Source organism: Callorhinus ursinus, unplaced genomic scaffold (assembly GCF_003265705.2).
Source record: "Callorhinus ursinus isolate GAN/ISIS: 27379988/994484 unplaced genomic scaffold, GSC_fseal_2.0 scaffold49, whole genome shotgun sequence".
Taxonomy (NCBI): Eukaryota; Metazoa; Chordata; class Mammalia; order Carnivora; family Otariidae; genus Callorhinus; species Callorhinus ursinus.
The window spans coordinates 11,019,582-11,039,415 of record NW_027397111.1 but is presented as its reverse complement, the minus strand read 5'-3'; the positions used below and the strand labels follow the sequence as shown (position 1 = coordinate 11,039,415).

The 19,834-nt window shown below is 37.7% G+C and overlaps 1 protein-coding gene and 1 pseudogene across 1 annotated transcript; one reads left to right on the top strand and one right to left on the bottom strand.

Moving 5' to 3' along the window:
* Positions 1-6,483: 6,483 nt before the first annotated feature.
* On the bottom strand, positions 6,484-7,445 carry LOC112806144 (olfactory receptor 52N1-like). The gene is given in 2 exon segments (XM_025848449.2): positions 6,484-7,292; positions 7,295-7,445. Coding segments are annotated over 2 exon segments (960 nt in total).
* An 11,056-nt stretch (positions 7,446-18,501) lies between these two features.
* LOC112806142 (olfactory receptor 52N2-like) lies at positions 18,502-19,396 on the top strand (annotated as a pseudogene).
* Positions 19,397-19,834: the final 438 nt, after the last annotated feature.

Below are 19,834 nucleotides of genomic sequence, written 5' to 3'. Positions count from 1 at the left end.
GCAAGGTGCATAAGGCCTTTCTTTGCCTCTGCTCTGGTTGTTTTAGGTTTACCTTGTGCATAAACAGCCAACTTGCATAGCAACTCAAACCTCTTCTCACTTGCATTCAGAAAAGACAGCAGCAATACCTTTTGGTTTTCTATATTTGCCTATTTAAAATATATTTACCTACTTATCTAAAATCGTTTATGAATTTAATCACATTCCTATAATGAGTCTGCTAATTCAGTATTATCATGGCCATTTTACATAACCAGCGTTCTGTAGGTTTTATAGCATGCTGAAAGATACAGAATTCTGTGCTCCCTACACTAAATACTGGTGACACAGCCCCTCTCTCTTAAGCAAAACCAGATACTCTACTTGAAAGTTGCCTTTCTTCCTCTGTGGTACCTCCATTATTTTCCCTATTTTTTATAATGATGCTAACCTGAAGACCTGTGCTAGAACTATTTGTATATTTTTATTATCCCTTTACTGACCTATAAGCTCTTTATTATATGGGCCAATCTCCCACCTATTTCACCCCATGAATGAGGACAATTCCCGAATTAAAATTAAATTAATTGGAGTTAGATTGGCTGACTGCAAGTTGTGTGATGAATTGAAGAAATGAAACAAGGTGGGGAAATGTGAGCTAGTGACTTTGAGGGAAAAGGGTGTGCCTATTTATCTTTCCCTGAACTACGGCATTTTAGGATTATTATTCTAATCCTCTGCTTCTGTCATTATACCATATATTTGTGAAATGAATGAACATAAACAGAAGAATTCCCTAAACTGTAAAAGAGATTTTGATATCATCTAGATTCTCTCTTCCCACAGAAGAGCACACATCCCTTGTTAGTACTATTGTTGCTTTGAATGTGGAATGACCATTACTTTCCTAATTTTCCCTAGCCTAAAAAATCACCAATAACATCCTCTACAGGGCAATGCCCTTGATCCCGAGGATCACACAGGCAGGTTGGAAAAAGCCAAGGCTTTATCATGGAGTAGCCTAGGATCAAAATATCTGGAAGGCATTAGCTTACCTACAGTGTAGCTCCAGATAAGGAGTATGAGAGGTGCTCATGCCAGGGTGAGGGCCCAGGAATGTATATGAAGGTAGCACCCTGGTTTCACCTCATAGAATTTAGGTCAGAAGTGCTTAATCTGGCTGACTTCCCATGGGAAGGGCATAATCTCATGCTCAGGACTTCCAAGTCTCTGTGTGAGACAGTGCTTAAGAGACCTGAGAGACAATGGAGCCCCAAGGGAAAGCATGAAACAAAGCTTCATATATTTGAAGGAAAAATAAAACACTAAACCATAGCTGGTCCTCAAATGAGGGCAATGCAGAAGGGAATTCCCATGGTACAGATATCTCACCATTAAGATTACAAGTTAGAAATTCTGTCTAAAGTGGTTAAAAATGAAGCAAATTGTATGTGTGTGTGTGACTTTACAATCAATAAATGTTTAGTTGTTTGTTATTCAAATTTCTAAAATATTATACTCCCTAACTTAAAATAAGAAAAATGTAATAATTAAAACCTTTTTAAGTAACATATACTTCCATTTTTTTAAAAGATTTTATTTATTTATTTGAGAGAGGGAGAGAGAGTGTGTGAGCACAAGTTGGGGGAGGTGCAGAGGGAGAGGGGAAGTAGAATCCTTAGCTGAACTGGGAGCCCTATGAGAGGCTCTATCCAGGACTGCAGGATATGATCTGAGCCTAAGGCAGCTGCTTAACCAACTGAGCCACCCAGGCACCCCTAAATAACATATACTTCTGACACCAAGAAATACCTGCTATTAAGATTTAGTGGGTCTTTATTTCCATGTATATGTAATTTTAAAAAAAATCAGGATCATAATTCACGGGCCATTTCATCATTGAATAGTGTATTGATATATACACACACACACATAATGGAATATCATTCAGCCATGAGAAAAAAGGAAAATCCCACCAATTATGACAACATGGATGGGCCTTGAGGGCATCATGCTAAGTGAGACAAATCAAAGAAACACAAATACTGTATGATCTTATTTATATATAGAATCTAAAAAAGCCAAACTCATAAAAGCAGAGTAGTATGATGTTTACCAGATGCTAGGGGAGTAGGAAATGGGTATATGTTGTTTGACTAATAAATAAATCCTGGAGATATGACACAGTATAGTGATTATAGATAATAGTATTGTACTCTAAACTTCAAACTTACTGAGAGAATAGATCTTAAGTGCTCTCACCACAAAAAGAAATGATAATTATGTGAGGAGATGGAGGTGTTAGCTAACACTATGGTGGTAATCATATCGTAACATATAAAAAGGTATCAAATCAACACATGTTGAACACCTTAAACTTATACAATTTTATGTGTTAATTATATCTCATAAAAATAAACTTTTTAAAAAAGGACAAATCAATTCTCGGTGACTTACACATTAACTTAAATGAGTTTTTTCTAATCACTTTTTAAAATTTATACAAGATAATCCCTCTCAAGAAAATGGAAATAAAGATGTGGTTATGTGATAGTAAAGAAGAAACTGCTGTCTTCTTTCTGACATTCCTCCTATCAAATTGCAAGGAGATACTAAAGTAACATATATTTAAAAAAAGTAGGGGGAAAAAAGAAAAGTAGGAAAAGGAAGTGATTAAATAGATAAAGAAATGTAGTATATATGTATAATGGAATACAATGCAACCTTAGAGAAGCACATTTTGCAAATATGCAACAACATGGATGACCATGAAGACATTATGCTGAGTGAAAAATGTCAGTGACAGAACAAGTAGTGCATGATTCCACATCTATGAGGTAGCTGAAATAGTCAAATTCATAAAAATAAAGAGTGGAATGGTTGTTTCCCAAGACAGGGGAGAGGGGAAAATTACTAAATAGCCATCATAAAGTTTCAGTTAGGCGAGATTAATAAGCTCTAGAGATCTGCTTTACATTGTATGTACAGTCAACAAATGTGCTGTACACTTAAAATGTTTTAGAGGATAATTTCATGTGAAGTATTTTTACTTCAATAAAATACAATTTAAAAAAAAGAAACAACATGAGTTTTCTACATTCAAATCCCAAATCTCTACCTAAAATCTATGTAGCCTATGACAAATTAATGAACTCATCCAAGTTTCAGTCTCCTTAAAAATAAAATGCAGTGAATGATGACTATCTGCAGAATTGAATCAAAATTGGAGATAATGCATGTAAAGTATCCAGGATAAATTAATTCCTAGTGTGTCTAAATAAATGATACTTAATCCTGTTATGGAAGGAGGGAGGGAGAGAGAGAAAGAGAGAGGGAGGGAGCGAATGTGTATGAATGTGTAAGTTTCTAGTAATATAATCAGAAGAAATTGAACACAAGAATAATCGTTGAAAGTTGGTCTACAAGAAATTATTCTCATCTTCAATCTTCTTCATTCAGAGTGCTGGGAATTCTTTTTTCCTTTCCTAGACTGAAACCACTAATGTCTGAATTCCATGTATGAGCATGTTTTGGTTTATTCTGTCATTTTGCTGGAGTACATCCTCAAATAACTTTGTAAGAAAAGTAGTTACACAGATCTCCTTTCTTCATTTTTTGCATATCTAAAATAACTTTACCATTCACATATTTGGTTATTAAATTGAGAATAGAATTGTATCTAATAATTACTTATTTTCATAAGGAAGAAAATGGCTATGATCTTCCAGCATCAATATTTATTGGTAAGGAACCTTTTCAATTACAGAAATATGAATTTACTTTTTTTAACATTTTAATGTTTGTTTTCCACCTGAATATTTTAAGGGTTTTTACATTATCTTTATGTTCTTTAATTTCATAGTAGCATGTCCAGGTTTGAGTTTTTATGAACAATTTTCTAGGTAGTTTGGTATTTCTTGATTATTTCTTAAAATACAAATTGTTTTTTAAATATTTTATTTATTTATTTGAGAGAGAGAATGAGATAGAGAGAGCATGAGAGGGGGGAGGGTCAGAGGGAGAAGCAGACTCCCTGCTCAGCAGGGAGCCCGATGCGGGACTGGATCCTGCGACTCCAGGATCATGACCTGAGCCGAAGGCAGTCGCTTAACCAACTGAGCCACCCAGGCACCCTTAAAATACAAATTTTTAATTTTGTTATAGGGAATATTATTTTATAGTTGTTTGGAAAAATTTTCCCTTTGCCTGAACAGTTTTCACTTTTAATGTAAATCCTAAAAGTGAGACTTCTGCCCTCCTGGACAGAACTTTCATATTTCTTTATTTTTTTTTCACATTTTATATTGCCTTGCCTTTTTTCTCTTTCTGTGAGATTTTTGCAACTTTATTTTCCTTCCCTTACATATTTTTGCCATCAGTCATTCTTTTCTGTTATAAAAGTCATTTTCTAATTGTCTGCTTGCCCTTTTTCCATAGAAATCCTTTCATTGTTTTATGGGTGAAATACATTATCAGATATCTCTGAAAAGTATTGATGCTGGAAATATTCTCCTGCAAAAATAATAAGGATGGTGACATTGGACAGATACAGAAGGGAATGTAATCCTGACCTGTTTATAAAGTAATATACATTTATATCCAATAATCATATCAATATTTGTATAATTATAGTAATTCAAATACTGTTTTATTAGTTTTCAGCTATTGCAATCGAATGATAAATCTAAGAAGATTTCTAGAATTGTAGCTAATGGTACTGATATTAAGAACAGGAAATTAAAGGTGATCCTGGGTGGCTCAGTAGGTTAAGTGTCTGCCTTCAGCTCAGGTCATGATTCCAGGGTCCTGGGATCGAGCCCCACTTTGGGCTCCCTGCTCAGCAAGGAGCCGACTTCTCCCTTTCTGCTGCTACCCCTGCTTGTACGCTCGCTCTCGCTCTCTCTCTCTCTCTCTCAAATAAATAAATAAATAATTTTTTAAAGAACAGGAAATTAAAAATATATCTGATTAGCACTGAGGTTGGAAGTAGTAGGGAAAGAAGGAAACTACAGAGACACACATTGTGTGTGTATACCTGTACGCACTATATGCACACACAAATAAGTATGTACAAATCACACAGGTGACAGATATTGTAATTGAGTTACAACCCTCACTGTCTATAACAGGGTAGTTTGTAGTCAAATTAAAGTTCAAACATAGCTTGGAATAAAAGAAGAAATCACCAAAAAGAAGAAAAATAGCTATAAACATACACAATATTTTTAAGAGGCTATCTCTGGAAAGGAACTAGATGGAAGAGATTTTCAAGATGGGGGTTTTCATTTTTTTTAATGATTATCTCGTCTGTGTTGTTTGAGCATACAAATATGCATATTATTGATACTAAATTTAGCAAACTATGGAAAGAAATTAAGTATATATACTTTGTAAGCCATGGACAGACAAACAGCACAGGAGGCAAGGAAGAAAATGTTTCACAGTTTAGAGAGTTCAGAGAGTGTGCTCAAGACATATTATTTTAAATAAATATTTTATTGAACTATAATATGCACACCAAAAGGAGCACACATCATAAGTTTACAGCTTCATGAAATATTACCAAGTGGACATACTTTGTAATTACCATTCAGGTCAAGAACTAAATCACTGCCAGCACCTCAGAAGCACTCCTCATACCCTGTTCAATCAATCCCCAGACTTTCATACTCAAAGTTAAACATCATCCTCATTTCTAAAACCAAAAATTAGTTTTGCCTGCTTGTGAACTTTATCTAAATGAAATCACACAATATATATTACTTGGTCTCTTTCACTCAACATTGTATTTGAAATAGACTACAATTATTTATTCAATTTGGATGTTGAAGGATATATGTTCTGGGTATTACGAATATGCTGCAACTTACATCTTTTAGAAGATTTCTGATGAACATAGGTATGCACTGCTGGATAGACAGTTGATAAACTTGGGGAATAAAGCAGGAGAAAAGAACTTGGGAAAGAAGAATGAACTCCAAGTATTTTTGGCAGGAGAACGCTGAGATAAATAAATTAGCACAGACATTGATGAACATGGCTCATGTTTCCCAGGGATTTAAAATTTTTTAAAAGTTCAACTCTAATCCTAGAGATCCAATAACTGCCCCTATGAGTAAGAGTCTTTGAAGAAGGGGTGCCTGGGTGGCTCAGTCGGTAAAGCATCTGCCTTGGCTGGGGTCATTATCCCAGTGTCCTGGATCCAGCCCCGCATTGGGCTCCCTGCTCAATGGAGAGCCTGCTTCTCTCTCTCCCTCTGCAGCTCCCCCTTCTTGTTTGGTCACTCAAAAAAAAAAAAAAAAAGAATCTTTGAAGAACATGGAATTTCAGGAAAGAAAGTCTTTACTAATGGGCATAGTGGTACCCTTTAAAAAAAGGTAGAAGAATTAAAGTCCCATAGAAATATTTCCTGTGGCCAGATATCTGCTTTCATTTGGAGACTTCCTTAGAGACTTGGTGATTTCAACCTGGCTAAGAGAATTCTAACCTCTCAGAAGACTCTACTTAAATGTTATGAGAATTGTCTTTTCCCTTAAGCAAGAATCTAATGACATTTTCTCGTATCTGCTTGGTTTTCACCCCATACACAATAGGGTTCATTGTGGGAGGCATAAGTAGATACAGATTAGCCATAATAATGTGTATGTGTGGAGGAATAGTGTGTCCCCCAAACCGGTGAGTAAAGAAGGTGAAGAAGGCTGGGACATAGGTGATGACAATGGCACAGATGTGGGCAGTGCATGTGCTGAAGGCCTTCTGCTGAGCATCTGCTGATGAGAGACTCACAACTGCTCGAAGGATCACAGTGTAGGAGATTGTGATGCACAAGATATCAAAGCTCCCAATCAGGAGGGCAACCATTAAACCATAGACGGCATTGATCCTAACATTGCCACAAGATATCTTGGCCACAGACATGGGGTCACAGTAGGTGTGAGGTATAACATTGCCCCTGCAGTATGGCAGGCACTTGGTGAGGAAAGCGAAAGGGATAACAAGTACTTCACCTCTAAGAAAAGTGAGGAGTCCAGCCTTGGCAATGACCGCATCAGTGAGGATAGTAGCATAGTGCAGGGGGTAGCAGATGGCCACATAGCGGTCCAGGGCCATGAGCATGAGCACCCCAGATTCCATCCCTGTGAAAGAGTGCACAAAGAACATCTGGGCCAGGCAGGCCTTAAAGTCAATCTCCTTGAGGTTGAACCACAATATGCAGAGGGTATTGGGAAGAGTGCTGGTGCACATGAGCACATCTGTGAAGGAAAGAAGGGCTACGAGGATGTACATAGGTCTGTGTAAGGCTTCTTCAGAGTAATGAGGTACATAAGGCCAAAGTTCCCTGTGATGGCAATGCTGTACATGGTGCACAGGGGGAAGGAGATCCACAAATGCACTTCTTCCAGCCCAGGGATGCCATTTAAGATGAATGAAGCTGGAGTTAGGCTGGTGCCATTTAGGAACGACATAACATCTATTGGAAGTTCATGGTACAGCAGTTACAGAATTGTTCTGTAAGCAGAAAAAAAAGAAAAAAGAAGAAGAAGGAGGAGGAGGAGAAGGAAGAGGTTCAGAGAGTAACTGATCAGCAGGATTTTCTTCCTCATAATGGCTAATTTGTCTTGCTTGTAGATCAATCACTAGATACGGTCTTTTATGTTGACTATGTGACATATACACAGTTTGGGCCCATGCCTTAAGCATTAGATACTGACAAGATATACTGACTGAGTTTAATGGATGTGCTGGATCTGGATGTGTCTGGGGTTTCTGGTTGTCATGATTTTGTTATCATAATTTGCAGTCCATTCTCCAGGCTGAAGTTAGTCACTAACTGACCAACTGGATGATCAAGGATTGATGGAAATATTTGCCATGTGCTAAGGGCTCATCATCTTAGTCAGAGGTACCTATTCCATTCTAAAATGTTAACAATTTTCAATGGTTCTTGTGGGCTCACCTTTCTAAGGTAATCAGTCTTACTAGTGGACTACCCTGACAACGATTTAAAGGGGTTAATTTTAGCACAAATTCCACCCTTTTGGTTTGGAAGAAACTTAAATTCAGAAAACTATGAATCATAAAATGATCTTAAAGGTAAAAACATAATAATCTCCTTTTAATATCATCAAATGGCCACCTATTACTGCTCTTGGGTCACTACCACCATAAACAGTGGGTGAAGAATCACTGGGAATGTAGTAACTTATAAGACCTTAATGTTGTTCTAAGGTTAGAGTCTCTTCCAATGGACCCTAGTCTAATCCAATGTGAATGGAGGTACTCATCATCTTAAACTAAAACAACTGACATTTCCTTTAGAACATAGCACTTTATTTTCTCCCTATATCACAATTTCAGGGAGCCATAGAATTGAATATTTCCCAGCCTACATAAACTCCAAAACTAAGTTTTTCTAGTATAAGGGAGATATTCAATACATTTTAAAGCCCATAAAAAAGGATTGGCAAAACATTTAATAGTAAGGAGGAGAATATTTATTTGGTGTGATAGTATATGTGAGGAGATAGGAACAAAGTTATGAGCATATGATGGATGCATATAGGATGCAAAAGTCTGAAGAAGTAGGTTATGTTGGGCTGGAATATGATAATTTAGAAAAAAATGTACAAGTAGTGAGATAAGGGTGATAGTCCTATAGTGGGATGTTGAAAGGAAAATAGTCTCTTTGAATAAAAAATATCAATGCCAAAATTAATAGTACCTCCTGGACATATGAGAAGTGACCTCCCTGCCACTTGAGAGGTGTCTCTGTTGGAAATCTAAGACTGTATACACTTGGCTCTGCTCTCCTCATATGTCTTTTATAAAATTTTATATATTTTTTAAAAGATTGAGGCTGAGCATATGAAATCTAGAAGCCCTTTGAATTGAGAAATAATTCAACTATTATAACTACGAAATGAAATGGAAGCAATTTCCTAAAAGGAAAAGTGGATGAAAAACAGAAAACTATGGAATAAGGCTGTCCTCACTCTTCTGTTTTCTTCCACTGCATCTTGGAAATGCTCATTTTAGCTTCCACAGCTAGTGGGACTGATTACCTCTCTTTAGAATTCTCCTCACAAGAATTAAATTTCAGTAGCTGAAATATTAATGTTTTTATCCAAAGTGAAAATGCAGCACGTAAGCCAGTACGTAAAAGCAGCTGTATAGTAGGGCACACTGTGTCTTTTCAACACTATCTGACAACTCTCTATGCCTCCTCCCAGCTCAGCTGTCATAATTTGCACCCACTTCTTTAATAAGAAGAATGCATTCCCAATTCAGAAATGTGCTCACCCTGAAAGCTACTGGAGTTCTTCAAGAAACTGAAGACATATCCACAGATTAAGTCATACTCATGTCTATGTGATGCTTTTGGTCCTGCTGGAGAGATCTAATACCTATATTGGGGCCATGAGGAGGCAAGTGGAGGAGGGCAATTTTCTATTCTGTGTGTGTGTGTGTGTGTGTGTGTGTGTGTGTGTGTGTGTGAGAGAGAGAGAGAGAGAGAGAGAGAGAGAGAGAGATTCTAAAGTTGGGAGCTGGGAAAACTTAATTGCTACTATCTCTTTCTACTATAGTCTCAGAGGAGAATTGATTTCCTGTGTGTGTTTATAAGAAAAAAGAGACTTAGGAATCAGATAGATCTTGGTCCTAAGGATGCGGGCTCAGCCACTGGGAATTGTCTTAGGAATTATTTTGTCCCAAATCATAGTCTAGGACTTTTGAAGGCATATCTTTTATATGTACAACAGAGCATATGTAGATCTGAAATGGTTTAGACTTTCAAAATTAAATCCTTTTGGGAAACAGATCTGCCTACCACCTTTTTCAAAACTTAGAACAATGTCATGCACAAAATTAGTACTGAAAAAAATATTTTGCAGGAAAAATTAAATAATCTTGTTCTAAAAAATTGAGGTTTATATGTTCTTGTATTTAGTGTTCTTGATAAATTTACTCATTACTTTTAACATTTTTATATAGATTATTTTGGATTATCTAGATATATATCATCCCTTTGTGAATGAAGAACATTTTGTTCTCCCTTTCCTGTATTTTTTGGCATTTTTTTCTTGGTTCCTTCACTAGCTACAACACCACTCTTGTGCAATGTTTAACAGGAAGAGTGATCAGGGACATCTTTGCTTCATTACTGATGATTGGGCAGAGTGAAGCCTACTAGGGATAGAGAAACCTGGTTCTAAAGAATCATGTGAAAACATGGATTTATGCTACAATACAAAACCACAGCAGTGCAACTGATGAACTATTGAACTCTACATCTGAAACTAATGATGTACTATATGCTGGCTAATTGAATTTTTTTTAAAAAAAGCACAGCAGTGCAGTGATACAAGTTATTATAAAATAAAAAGTGGTCACTTGTTTGAAAGAAATCTTATTTGGCTGTTATTATAGTAACATATAGTAATTTACAATATAAACAAGCCTGTGCCTGGTGGTTGATAAAATTTACTTGGACTTTCAGGTAACCACCCCCCCCAAACACACACACGCATACCTTGAAACAAATATTTTGGGATGTTCAAGAAAGTGTAATTCATTGCTGAGAAGATAATTCTGGATTAACATCAAATAACTCACCAACATGTATGATATGTACTATAGATTTTTGAAGGTACCTTTTTTCCAGCTCTATTGAGATATAATTGACATAAAATGTTGTGTAAGTTTAAGGTGTACAATGTGATGATATGATACAGAATATTTGCCACAATACTGTTATTTAACATTCTTCACCTTACATAGTTACCATTCTATTATTATGGTGAGAACATTAGAGCTCTACTCTTACAGCAACTTTCAAGTATACAATACAATAGTGTGAAGTGTAGTCACCACACTATATATTAGACTCTCTAAAACATTATTTTATAACTGCAAGTTTGTACCCTTTGATCAACATCTCCCAATTTTCCCTAGCCTTCTCCCCCTGGCATCCACCATTCTACTGTTTCAATGAGTTTGTTGTTTTTAGATTCCACACATAAGTGAGATCATAAAGTATGTGTTTATCTGCCTGATTTACTTCATTCAGCATAATGCCCTCAAGGTTCATCCATCTTGTCATAAATGGCAAGATTTCCCTCTTTCATATGGGTGAATAATATTCTGTTGAATATATATACCACATTTTCTTTATCCAGTCATCCATCTATAGAAACTTTAGTTGTTTCCATGTCCTGGCCTGTTGTGATAAGGCTGCAATGAACATGGAAGTGCAGATATGGCTTTGAAATAATGATTTTATCTCTTCAGACATATACCTGGAAGTGAGATTTCTGGAGCATATGGTATTTCTATTTGTAATTTTTTGAGGTAACTCTGTGCTGTTTTCCACAGTGGCTGCACCAGTTTGCATTCTCACCCACAGTGCACCAGAGTTCCCTTTTCTCCACATCCTCTCCAACATTTATTATCTACTGTTTTTGTTTTTATAATAGCCATGCTAACAGATTTAAGGTGATCTCCTTGTGGTTTTGATTTACATTTCCTTGATGATTGGTGATGTAAAGCACCTTTTTGTGTTCTTATTGGCCATTTGTATGTCTTCTTTTTAAAAATATCTATTTAAATCCTCTGCACATTTTTAATAAAATCATCAGGGTTTTGTTTTGTTTTGTTTTGTCTTGCTACTGAATTATACAAATTGCTTATTTATTTTGGATATTAATCCCTTACCAGATATAGGGTTTACAAATACCTTCTTCCAGTCTTCAGGTCACCTTTTCAATTTGTTGATGGTTTCTTCGGCTGAGCAGAATTTTTTAGTTTGATGCAATCTCACTTGATTTTTGCTTTTGTTCTAGTGCCTTTGTTGTCATATCAAAAAAAAAAATCACTGCTAAGACTAAAACCAAGGAGACTGCCCCCCAGTTTTTCTTCTAGAAGTTTTATGGCTTCACGTCTTCCATTTAAGTCTTTAATTCATTTTGAGTTCATTTTTGCAAATGGTGTAAGATAGTGGTCTAGGGTTCTTGATTCTGTCCCATTGGTCTATTCTGTTTTTATGTCAATACCATACTGTTTTGAGTACTATGTTTTGTGACATAATCAGTGAGTGTGATGCTTCCAGCTTTGTGAGTATTGGTGGTTTATTCTTTTTAATTTGTTTCTTGTATATCATTGCATGGATTTATTACAATTCATTTATTCACTCACATGTATTATTGGACATTTGTTTGCTGTTTGGGGCTATTTTGAGTAAACCTGCTCTAGAAATTCATGGGCAAGTCTTTGTATAGACATATATTTTCAGATTTCTTATGGAAATATCCAGGAGTGGAACTGTTGAGTCATATAATAGGTGCATGTTTAAGTTTTGAAGCTAGAATTGCACTCTGGGAAGTTAGAAATAGTTCTAGATTTATACCAGACAGCTCATATATTCCGTCAGAGAAAAGTTGTTGAAATTTGAAGGTAACTATTGAGGATTTTTCTCCTGGCTCAAATATAGTCTAAATACCAGGTATCCCCCACTTTTTGAGAGTTTTTCTTATATCACTTTACTTTTACCAAAGACATATATTAGTACTTTTTTTTTCTAAATGCAAGAAATGGAAGATTTTCCCTTGTACAAAAAAAAAAAGGCTAAAAGCGAAACTAGTGGTCAGTGTTTGTTGTGCAATGAGGTGTTACAGAGGCAGTGCACACCTGAGCAACCAGAGCACGCCACCAGGCTCCTTCCCCAGGAACCACACTCAGCATCTCAGCATCTCAGCATCAAGCCCTCGTGGCTTTGAACTGTGTCTTGAGCATCTATGCTTTATCTCCATTTATTTTGTGCATCCATTAACAGATGTACCTTAAAGTATCAGAAAAGCCCAAGAGGGGTTATTTTGGGGTCTGGAAATATTCAGAAAATTTTCTATATAAATAATAGTAATTGCCTTTTTGCTTTATGCCATTTCATAGGAACACTCTGTTTTCAGATAACAGGGGAAATCTGCATAGATCTTGTTTCAACAAAGCTAAATTTACCTCCTGTCCCACCAGAGACCTATGGGACATCTATTTGTGAAGTGTCAAAAGACACTTGTAAAATCCCCAGAGAAGCCATTAAGTATTGAGGGTTCCTAACCAATGCTGTACAAATTCCTGAGCAATACCAGTCATGAGTGGAGATTTAAAAACATCAGGCATCAGGGTGAGTTTGGGCAATTCAGATGAAAAAAATACATAAGATGCACAGAAAATCTGTAACTAAATAGCAGGGATTCGAGTCAGAGGGTGGCTGAATGTGAAGGACTAAATTATCTCATTCTTTCAACTTCTGAAGGGATTCACAAACTGCCTGGAAGAGGGAGAATTGGGGAAAAAATTGAGTGTAGTTAATAGCACCCTAGTGCCGATGTGCCAAGGACCAAAGAGATAATGTTATAGGCAAGCAAATGTTTGCACAATAACAGAAAAATTCTTCTCTTTGTAGATGGAAGAGTCTTCCTTAGGAAGTGGTAAGACCTCTACGAATGAAAATGAATCAGCGCAAAAGTTGAAAGGAATTCCAGTGACCATGTACCCCACCTTCCTGATGACAGCATTCATGATACATGTTATTCCCCCTTTGCCTGAATACATCTGATGACAGTAATTTTGTTATCTTACTAGAGATCTCTGTCTGCATGAATGAATAATAATACTTGATCCCAAACTACTTTCCTATAACTTATCTTATTCATCATATGTGTGATTAAAGTGTGCAAAATAATACAAAAGGCAATTACTTGCCTGTACTCCATGTACTCATGCCAGTTTTAATTATCTCCAATATCACTAACGAACAAACAAAAAACCCTTTAAGATTCTAGATATCTTGAAACCATTTTACCTATCCTCCAAATACTCTCATTTTTCAATATGCACTCTAATTTGTTAAGGTATTTATATCTAAGCAGGAAGACCAAACAAAAAGGAAATTTTGAAATTCATTCATTCATTCATTCATTCATTCATTCTAAGACTCTTTCCTTGTGCCAGTTAGTACGCTAAGTGCAAGAGACACAGCAGTGAACAAAACAGCAATTCCTGCGCATATAGATTTTACATTCTAGGGAGGGACTAAGGACAATACTAATTACTGTGGAGTAAAGAAAATTTGGAAAGCAGGATGTTATGCCAAGATTGGCAGAGGTCTGGGGCTTGCAATTTTGAATTAAGGTAAGGAAAAACCTTACTTTGGGTCTGACACTGAGTGCAGACCTGAAACTGTTGAACGTATGCACCATGGTATTATCTGGGGAACAACGAAGCAGGCAGTGAAAGTGGCAAGTGGAAATGCCTGGACTGTGTTCATGCTTGCTGAGTTTGGGAAAGCTCCAGTAGGGATGGATAGACTGAGAGGATCAGAGTTCGAGCAATGGGAGACCATTTAGAGATTCAAAAGAGTTCTAATTGTACGGGATGTTGTAAACAAATATAGAGATGCTGGCTTTTGCTCCGAGTGTGATGTAAGGATACTAGAGGTTTAAGCGATGGCTAGACATTGTTCTGTTTCATTTATTTTGTAAAGCAAAATAATGTAATAATACTAACAATAATTATGATAGTACTATATATTTTGCTTATTATGGTCCAAGTTGTGGTGACAATTTCCATGGTTTACTTAATGTTTCCATGGTTTGCTCAATTTACAGTTGAGCAAACTGCTTTCACAAACCATCAGTTCAGATTTTGGCAAGACGGCAGAGGAGTAGGAGATCTAAATTTCGTCTGGTCCCAGGAATTCAGTTAGACAGAGATCAAACCATTCTGAACACCTACGAACTCAACAGGAGATCGAAGAAAAGAATAGCAGCAACTCTCTGAACAGAGAAGCGACCACTTACTGTAAGGTAGGATGTGTGGAGAAGTGAACCCAAGGCGATCGGGAGGATAGATGGCGGGGGAGGGGGCCTCTGGCGGCCGCTTCTGGCAAGTGATAGAGCCGCGGAGCACAAAATCGGAACTTTTAGAAGTCTGCTCCTCTGAGGGACGTCGCTCTGGTGGCTAAGCGGGGAGTGGAACCCTCGCGGGACAGTGTGGTCTCAGGACCCTCAGGGTCACAGGAAGACTGGGGATGCCTGAGTGCAGCAGAGCTCCCAGGTATCAGAGCAGGGAAGTGGCTGCAGAGACAGAACTGAGGAGTGGGCTCTCAGCTTGGGGTTGCCATAAATCATGATCCGCAGCACAGTCAGGCCACTGCTCTTCCAGCAGGGGCCCAATAAGCAGCAGATCCGGGTTAGACTCCCCTTCTTCCCCAGGGAGGAGTGGCGTGGGAGTGCACCGCAGGGATCTGCTGGGTTTGGAGACTCCACACGGGGTCGGGTGCCAGAGATAGAAACGCTTGGTCACAGGCCAGGTGAGCATGGAGTGCGGCCGGAGACCGGGGCGACAGGAGTGATTGACTGCTTTTCTCTGGGGGCGCACTGAGGAGTGGGGGCCCCAGTTCTTGGCTCCTCTGGGGTGGAGATTGGGAGGCTGCCATTTTCACTCTCATCCTCCAAAGCTGTATGGAGAGTTTGCAGGGAACAAAAGCTCCTGAGAGCAAACCTGAGGTTACTTAGCCCGACCCAGCATAGGCGGGGCAATTCCTCCTCCAGCAAAGACATTTGGGAACCAGGGCAACAGGCCCCTCCCCCAGAAGATCAGCAAGAGCTGCCAGCCAAGACCAAGTTTACCTATCAAGGAGAACGGCAGAGCTCCAGCGCTAGGGGAATACTGCACATAGAATTCATGGCTTTTTTCCCAAGATTCTTTAGTCTTTCAAAGTTAATGTTTTTAATTTTCTTTTTTTTAAATTTTTTTCCCTTTTTCAACCAACATCTTATCAATCCCTTTTTTAAAAAAATCTTTTTTATTTTTTTTATTTTTCATTTGAGAGTCATATTCTATCCCTTCATAGTAGTTAACCTTATTTTTGGTGTATATGTATATATGTGTGTGTGTGTGTATATATATATATACACACATATGTATATTCGTTCTTTAAAATTTTGGGATAGTTTCTTCTAATAGACCAAAATATACCCTAAATCTCTAGTGTATGGTTTTGTTCTAGTCTCCTGCCTGATCACATTCTCTCCCTTTTTTTTTTTTCTTAAATCCTCTTCTTTCTTTTTTCAACCAACTTCTTATCAATTCCTTTTATAAAATCTTTTATAATTTTCATCTTTACAGTCATATTCCATCCCTTCATCGTATTTACCCTTATTTTTGTACATATATAAGTTTTTCTTTCTTTAAAATATTGGGAAGCACTTTTTTCTAACAGACCAAAATACACCCAAAATCTAGTGTGTGGCACTGATCTATGCACCAGACTGATCGTATTTAATCATATTCTGTTTTTTTGTTTGTTTGTTTGTTTGTTTTTTGGTTTTTTTATCTTTACCTTTTTTTTTTCTTTCTTTCCCTTTCTTTTCCCCTGGTTTTCCAATGGAAAAAAGACAGTCTTTTCAACAAATGGTGTTGGGAAAATTGAACACCCACATGCAGAAGAATAACACTGGACCATTTCCTTACACCACACACAAAAATAGACTCCAAATGGTTGAAAGACCTCAGTGTGAGACAGGAGTCCATCAAAATCCTAAAGGAGAACACAGGCAGCAACCTCTTCGACCTCAGCCATAGCAACTTCTTCCTAGAAACATCGCCAGAGGCAAGGGCAGCAAGAGCAAAAATGAACTATTGAGACCTCATCAAGATAAAAAGCTTTTGCACAGCAAAAGAAACAGTCCACAAAACCAAAAGACAACCGACAGAATGGGAGAAGATATTTGCAAATGACATATCAGATAAAGGGCTAGTATCCAAAATCTATAAAGAACTTCTTAAATTCAACACCCAAACAACAAATGATCCAATCAAGAAATGGGCAGAAGACATGAACAGACATTTTTCCAAAGAAGACATCCAAATGGCCAACAGACACATGAAAAAGTGCTCAACATCGCTCAGCTTCAGGGAAATTCAAATCAAAACCTCAATGAGGTACCACCTCCCACCAGTCAGAATGGCTATAATTAACAACTCAGGAAAGGACAGATGTTGGCAGGGATGTGGAGAAAGGGAAACCCTCCTACACTGTTGGTGGGAATGCAAGCTGGTTGCAGCCACTCTGGAAAACAGTATGGAGGTTCCTGAAACAGTTGAAAATAGAGCTACCATACGATCCAGCAATTGCACTACTGGGTATTTACAGCAAAGATACAAATGTAGGGATCTGAAGGGGTATGTGAACCCCAATGTTTATAGCAGCAATGTCCACAATAGCCAAACTGTGGAAGGAGCCAAGATGTCCATCAACAGATGAATGGATAAAGAAGATGTGGTATTTATATACAATGGAATATTATGCAGCCATCAAAAGGCATGAAATCTTGCCATTTGCATCGACGTGGTTGGAACTGGAGGGTATTATGCTGAGCGAAATACGTCAATCAGAGAAAGACATGTATCATATGACCTCACTGATAATGAGGAATTCTTAATCTCAGGAAACAAATTGAGGGTTGCTGGAGTGGTGGGGGATGGGAGGGATGGGGTGGCTGGGTGATAGTCATTGGGGAGGGTATGTGCTATGGTGAGCACTGTGAATTGTGCAAGACTGTTGAGTCACAGACCTGTACCTCTGAAACAAATAATACATTATATGTTAAAAAAAGAAGAAGATAGCAGGAAGGGAAAAATGAAGGGGGGGAAATTGGAGGGGGAGAGGAACCATGAGAGACTATGGACTCTGAGAAACAAACTGAGGGTTCTGGGGGGGGGCAGTGGGAGGATGGGTTGGCCTGGTGATGGGTATTAAGGAGGGCATGTACTGCATGGAGCACTGGGTGTTATACGCAAACAATGAATCATGGAACAGTACATCAAAAACTAATGATGTAATGTATGGTGATTAACATAACATAATAAAAAATAAATAAATACATAAAAAGAAAGCTTTCACCCCATCCAATAGAATTTTCATAGTTATTTGGGGCTAAAAATAATATACCAAAAGAAACTAAAATAACTGTGATTATTGATATATATGCTTACCTACATAGAAACTGTGAGCACTACATAGAGCTTAACAATGTCATTGGTTAAATGTAAATACTAAAATCTTTCATGTTTACCAGCAAGAATTAGATATTTAGTGCAAAATGAACATGGCCATGATTTGTAAGTTGTAACTTATTATGTAATTTTGACCCATCAAACCATGGCCTGAGAATATGAACACATACACATAGAGTTTACAGTATAAAACCAAAGGAGATCAGGTCTCTGTTATAATATTTGCACTATGTTAGCATTCTCTTGCTTCATGAAGAGGCCTAGGATTACTCAGTAGGATCAAATAACACAGTGTGAGTACAAAAAGATTATGTTTCTCCTAAATTTATTATTTATATCATGCAAAATTCTTGTTCATCTTTTGTTTCTGACTAAAATCAATCTCACTACTCTCTTCTTGTGTAGGACGTCTTTACAGTACAGAAGTAACACGCTTTGCAACTGACAATCATGCATGGAGCCTACAGCTCCAGCCTGACACCAAGATACTTCATCCTTAATGGGATTCCTGAACTAGAAGCCTTACACATCTGGATCTCCCTGCCATCCTGCTTCATGTACATCATGATTGTCATGAGGAACTGTGGGCTCATCTACCTCATCAGCCATAAGGAGGGCCTGCATCGGCCCATGTATTACTTCCTAGCTTCCTGTCTCTTACAGATGTTAGTGGGTGCACTTCATTTGTCCCTAATATGTTATGTATCTTTTGGTTCAATCTCAAAGAGATTGACTTTAATGCCTGCCTTGTGCACATGTTTTTCATCCACATGCTGGCAGGTATGGAGTCTGGCGTGCTCATGCTTATGGCCCTGGATCACTATGTGGCCATTTGCTACACTCTACGCTATTCTACCATCCTCATGAACACTGTCATTACCAAGGTTGGATTTGCCCCCTTCAGTCAAAGTATGTTGCTCATGATCCCATTCGTTTTCCTGATCAAGCGTCTTCCCTACTGCAGGGGCAACCTCATCCACCACACCTACTGTGACCATATCTCTGTGGCCAAACTGTCCTGTGGCAACATCAAGATTAATGCCATCTATGGTCTCATAGCTGCCATATTGATTGGAGGATTTGATATGTTCTGTATCTTCGTGTCTTACACCATGATTATCTCTGCTGTAGTGAGTCTGTCATCTTCAGATGCTCGCCAGAAATCCTTCAGCACAGTACATCACACATATGTGCTATTGTCATCACCTATGTCCCAGCCTTCTTCAACTTCTTCACTCATCGTTTTGGGGGACTCATCATACTTCACCATGTTCACATTTCTATAGCCAATCTCTACCTGTTGCTGCCTCCCGCCTTGAATCCAATTGTCTATGGAGTGAAGTGAAGACCAAGCAGATCTGTGAAGGAGTGATCAAATTGTTTTTAGGGAGAAAGATATTTTGAGTGTGAGCTAAATTTATGGTATGTAATTCTGCAAGTAGCATAAAGGTAAAGAAAGAAGTTATAGAGGAAAAGAATAGATGCAAAATTCATAACCATGAGGTCAGGAGAAAATACCTGTCAATATTCTATTATAATATTTATGAAACAGTCACAAAAAATTTTAATCTGAGACCTCTAATTTGATAGAAAAAAAATAGACAGGGAACAATTGTATTTTCCACACAGTTTAACTTTAGTGAGACCTGGTGAAATGAATTCACAGAACGGGAGAAATAAAATTTGAAGTAAACTCTTGATGATTAATGGTCTTTGGTCTAGGACACTCTGAGGGAGTATGTAGAAAAGAACAAAGCAGGTCAAATAGCTGAGAGACTCCAGA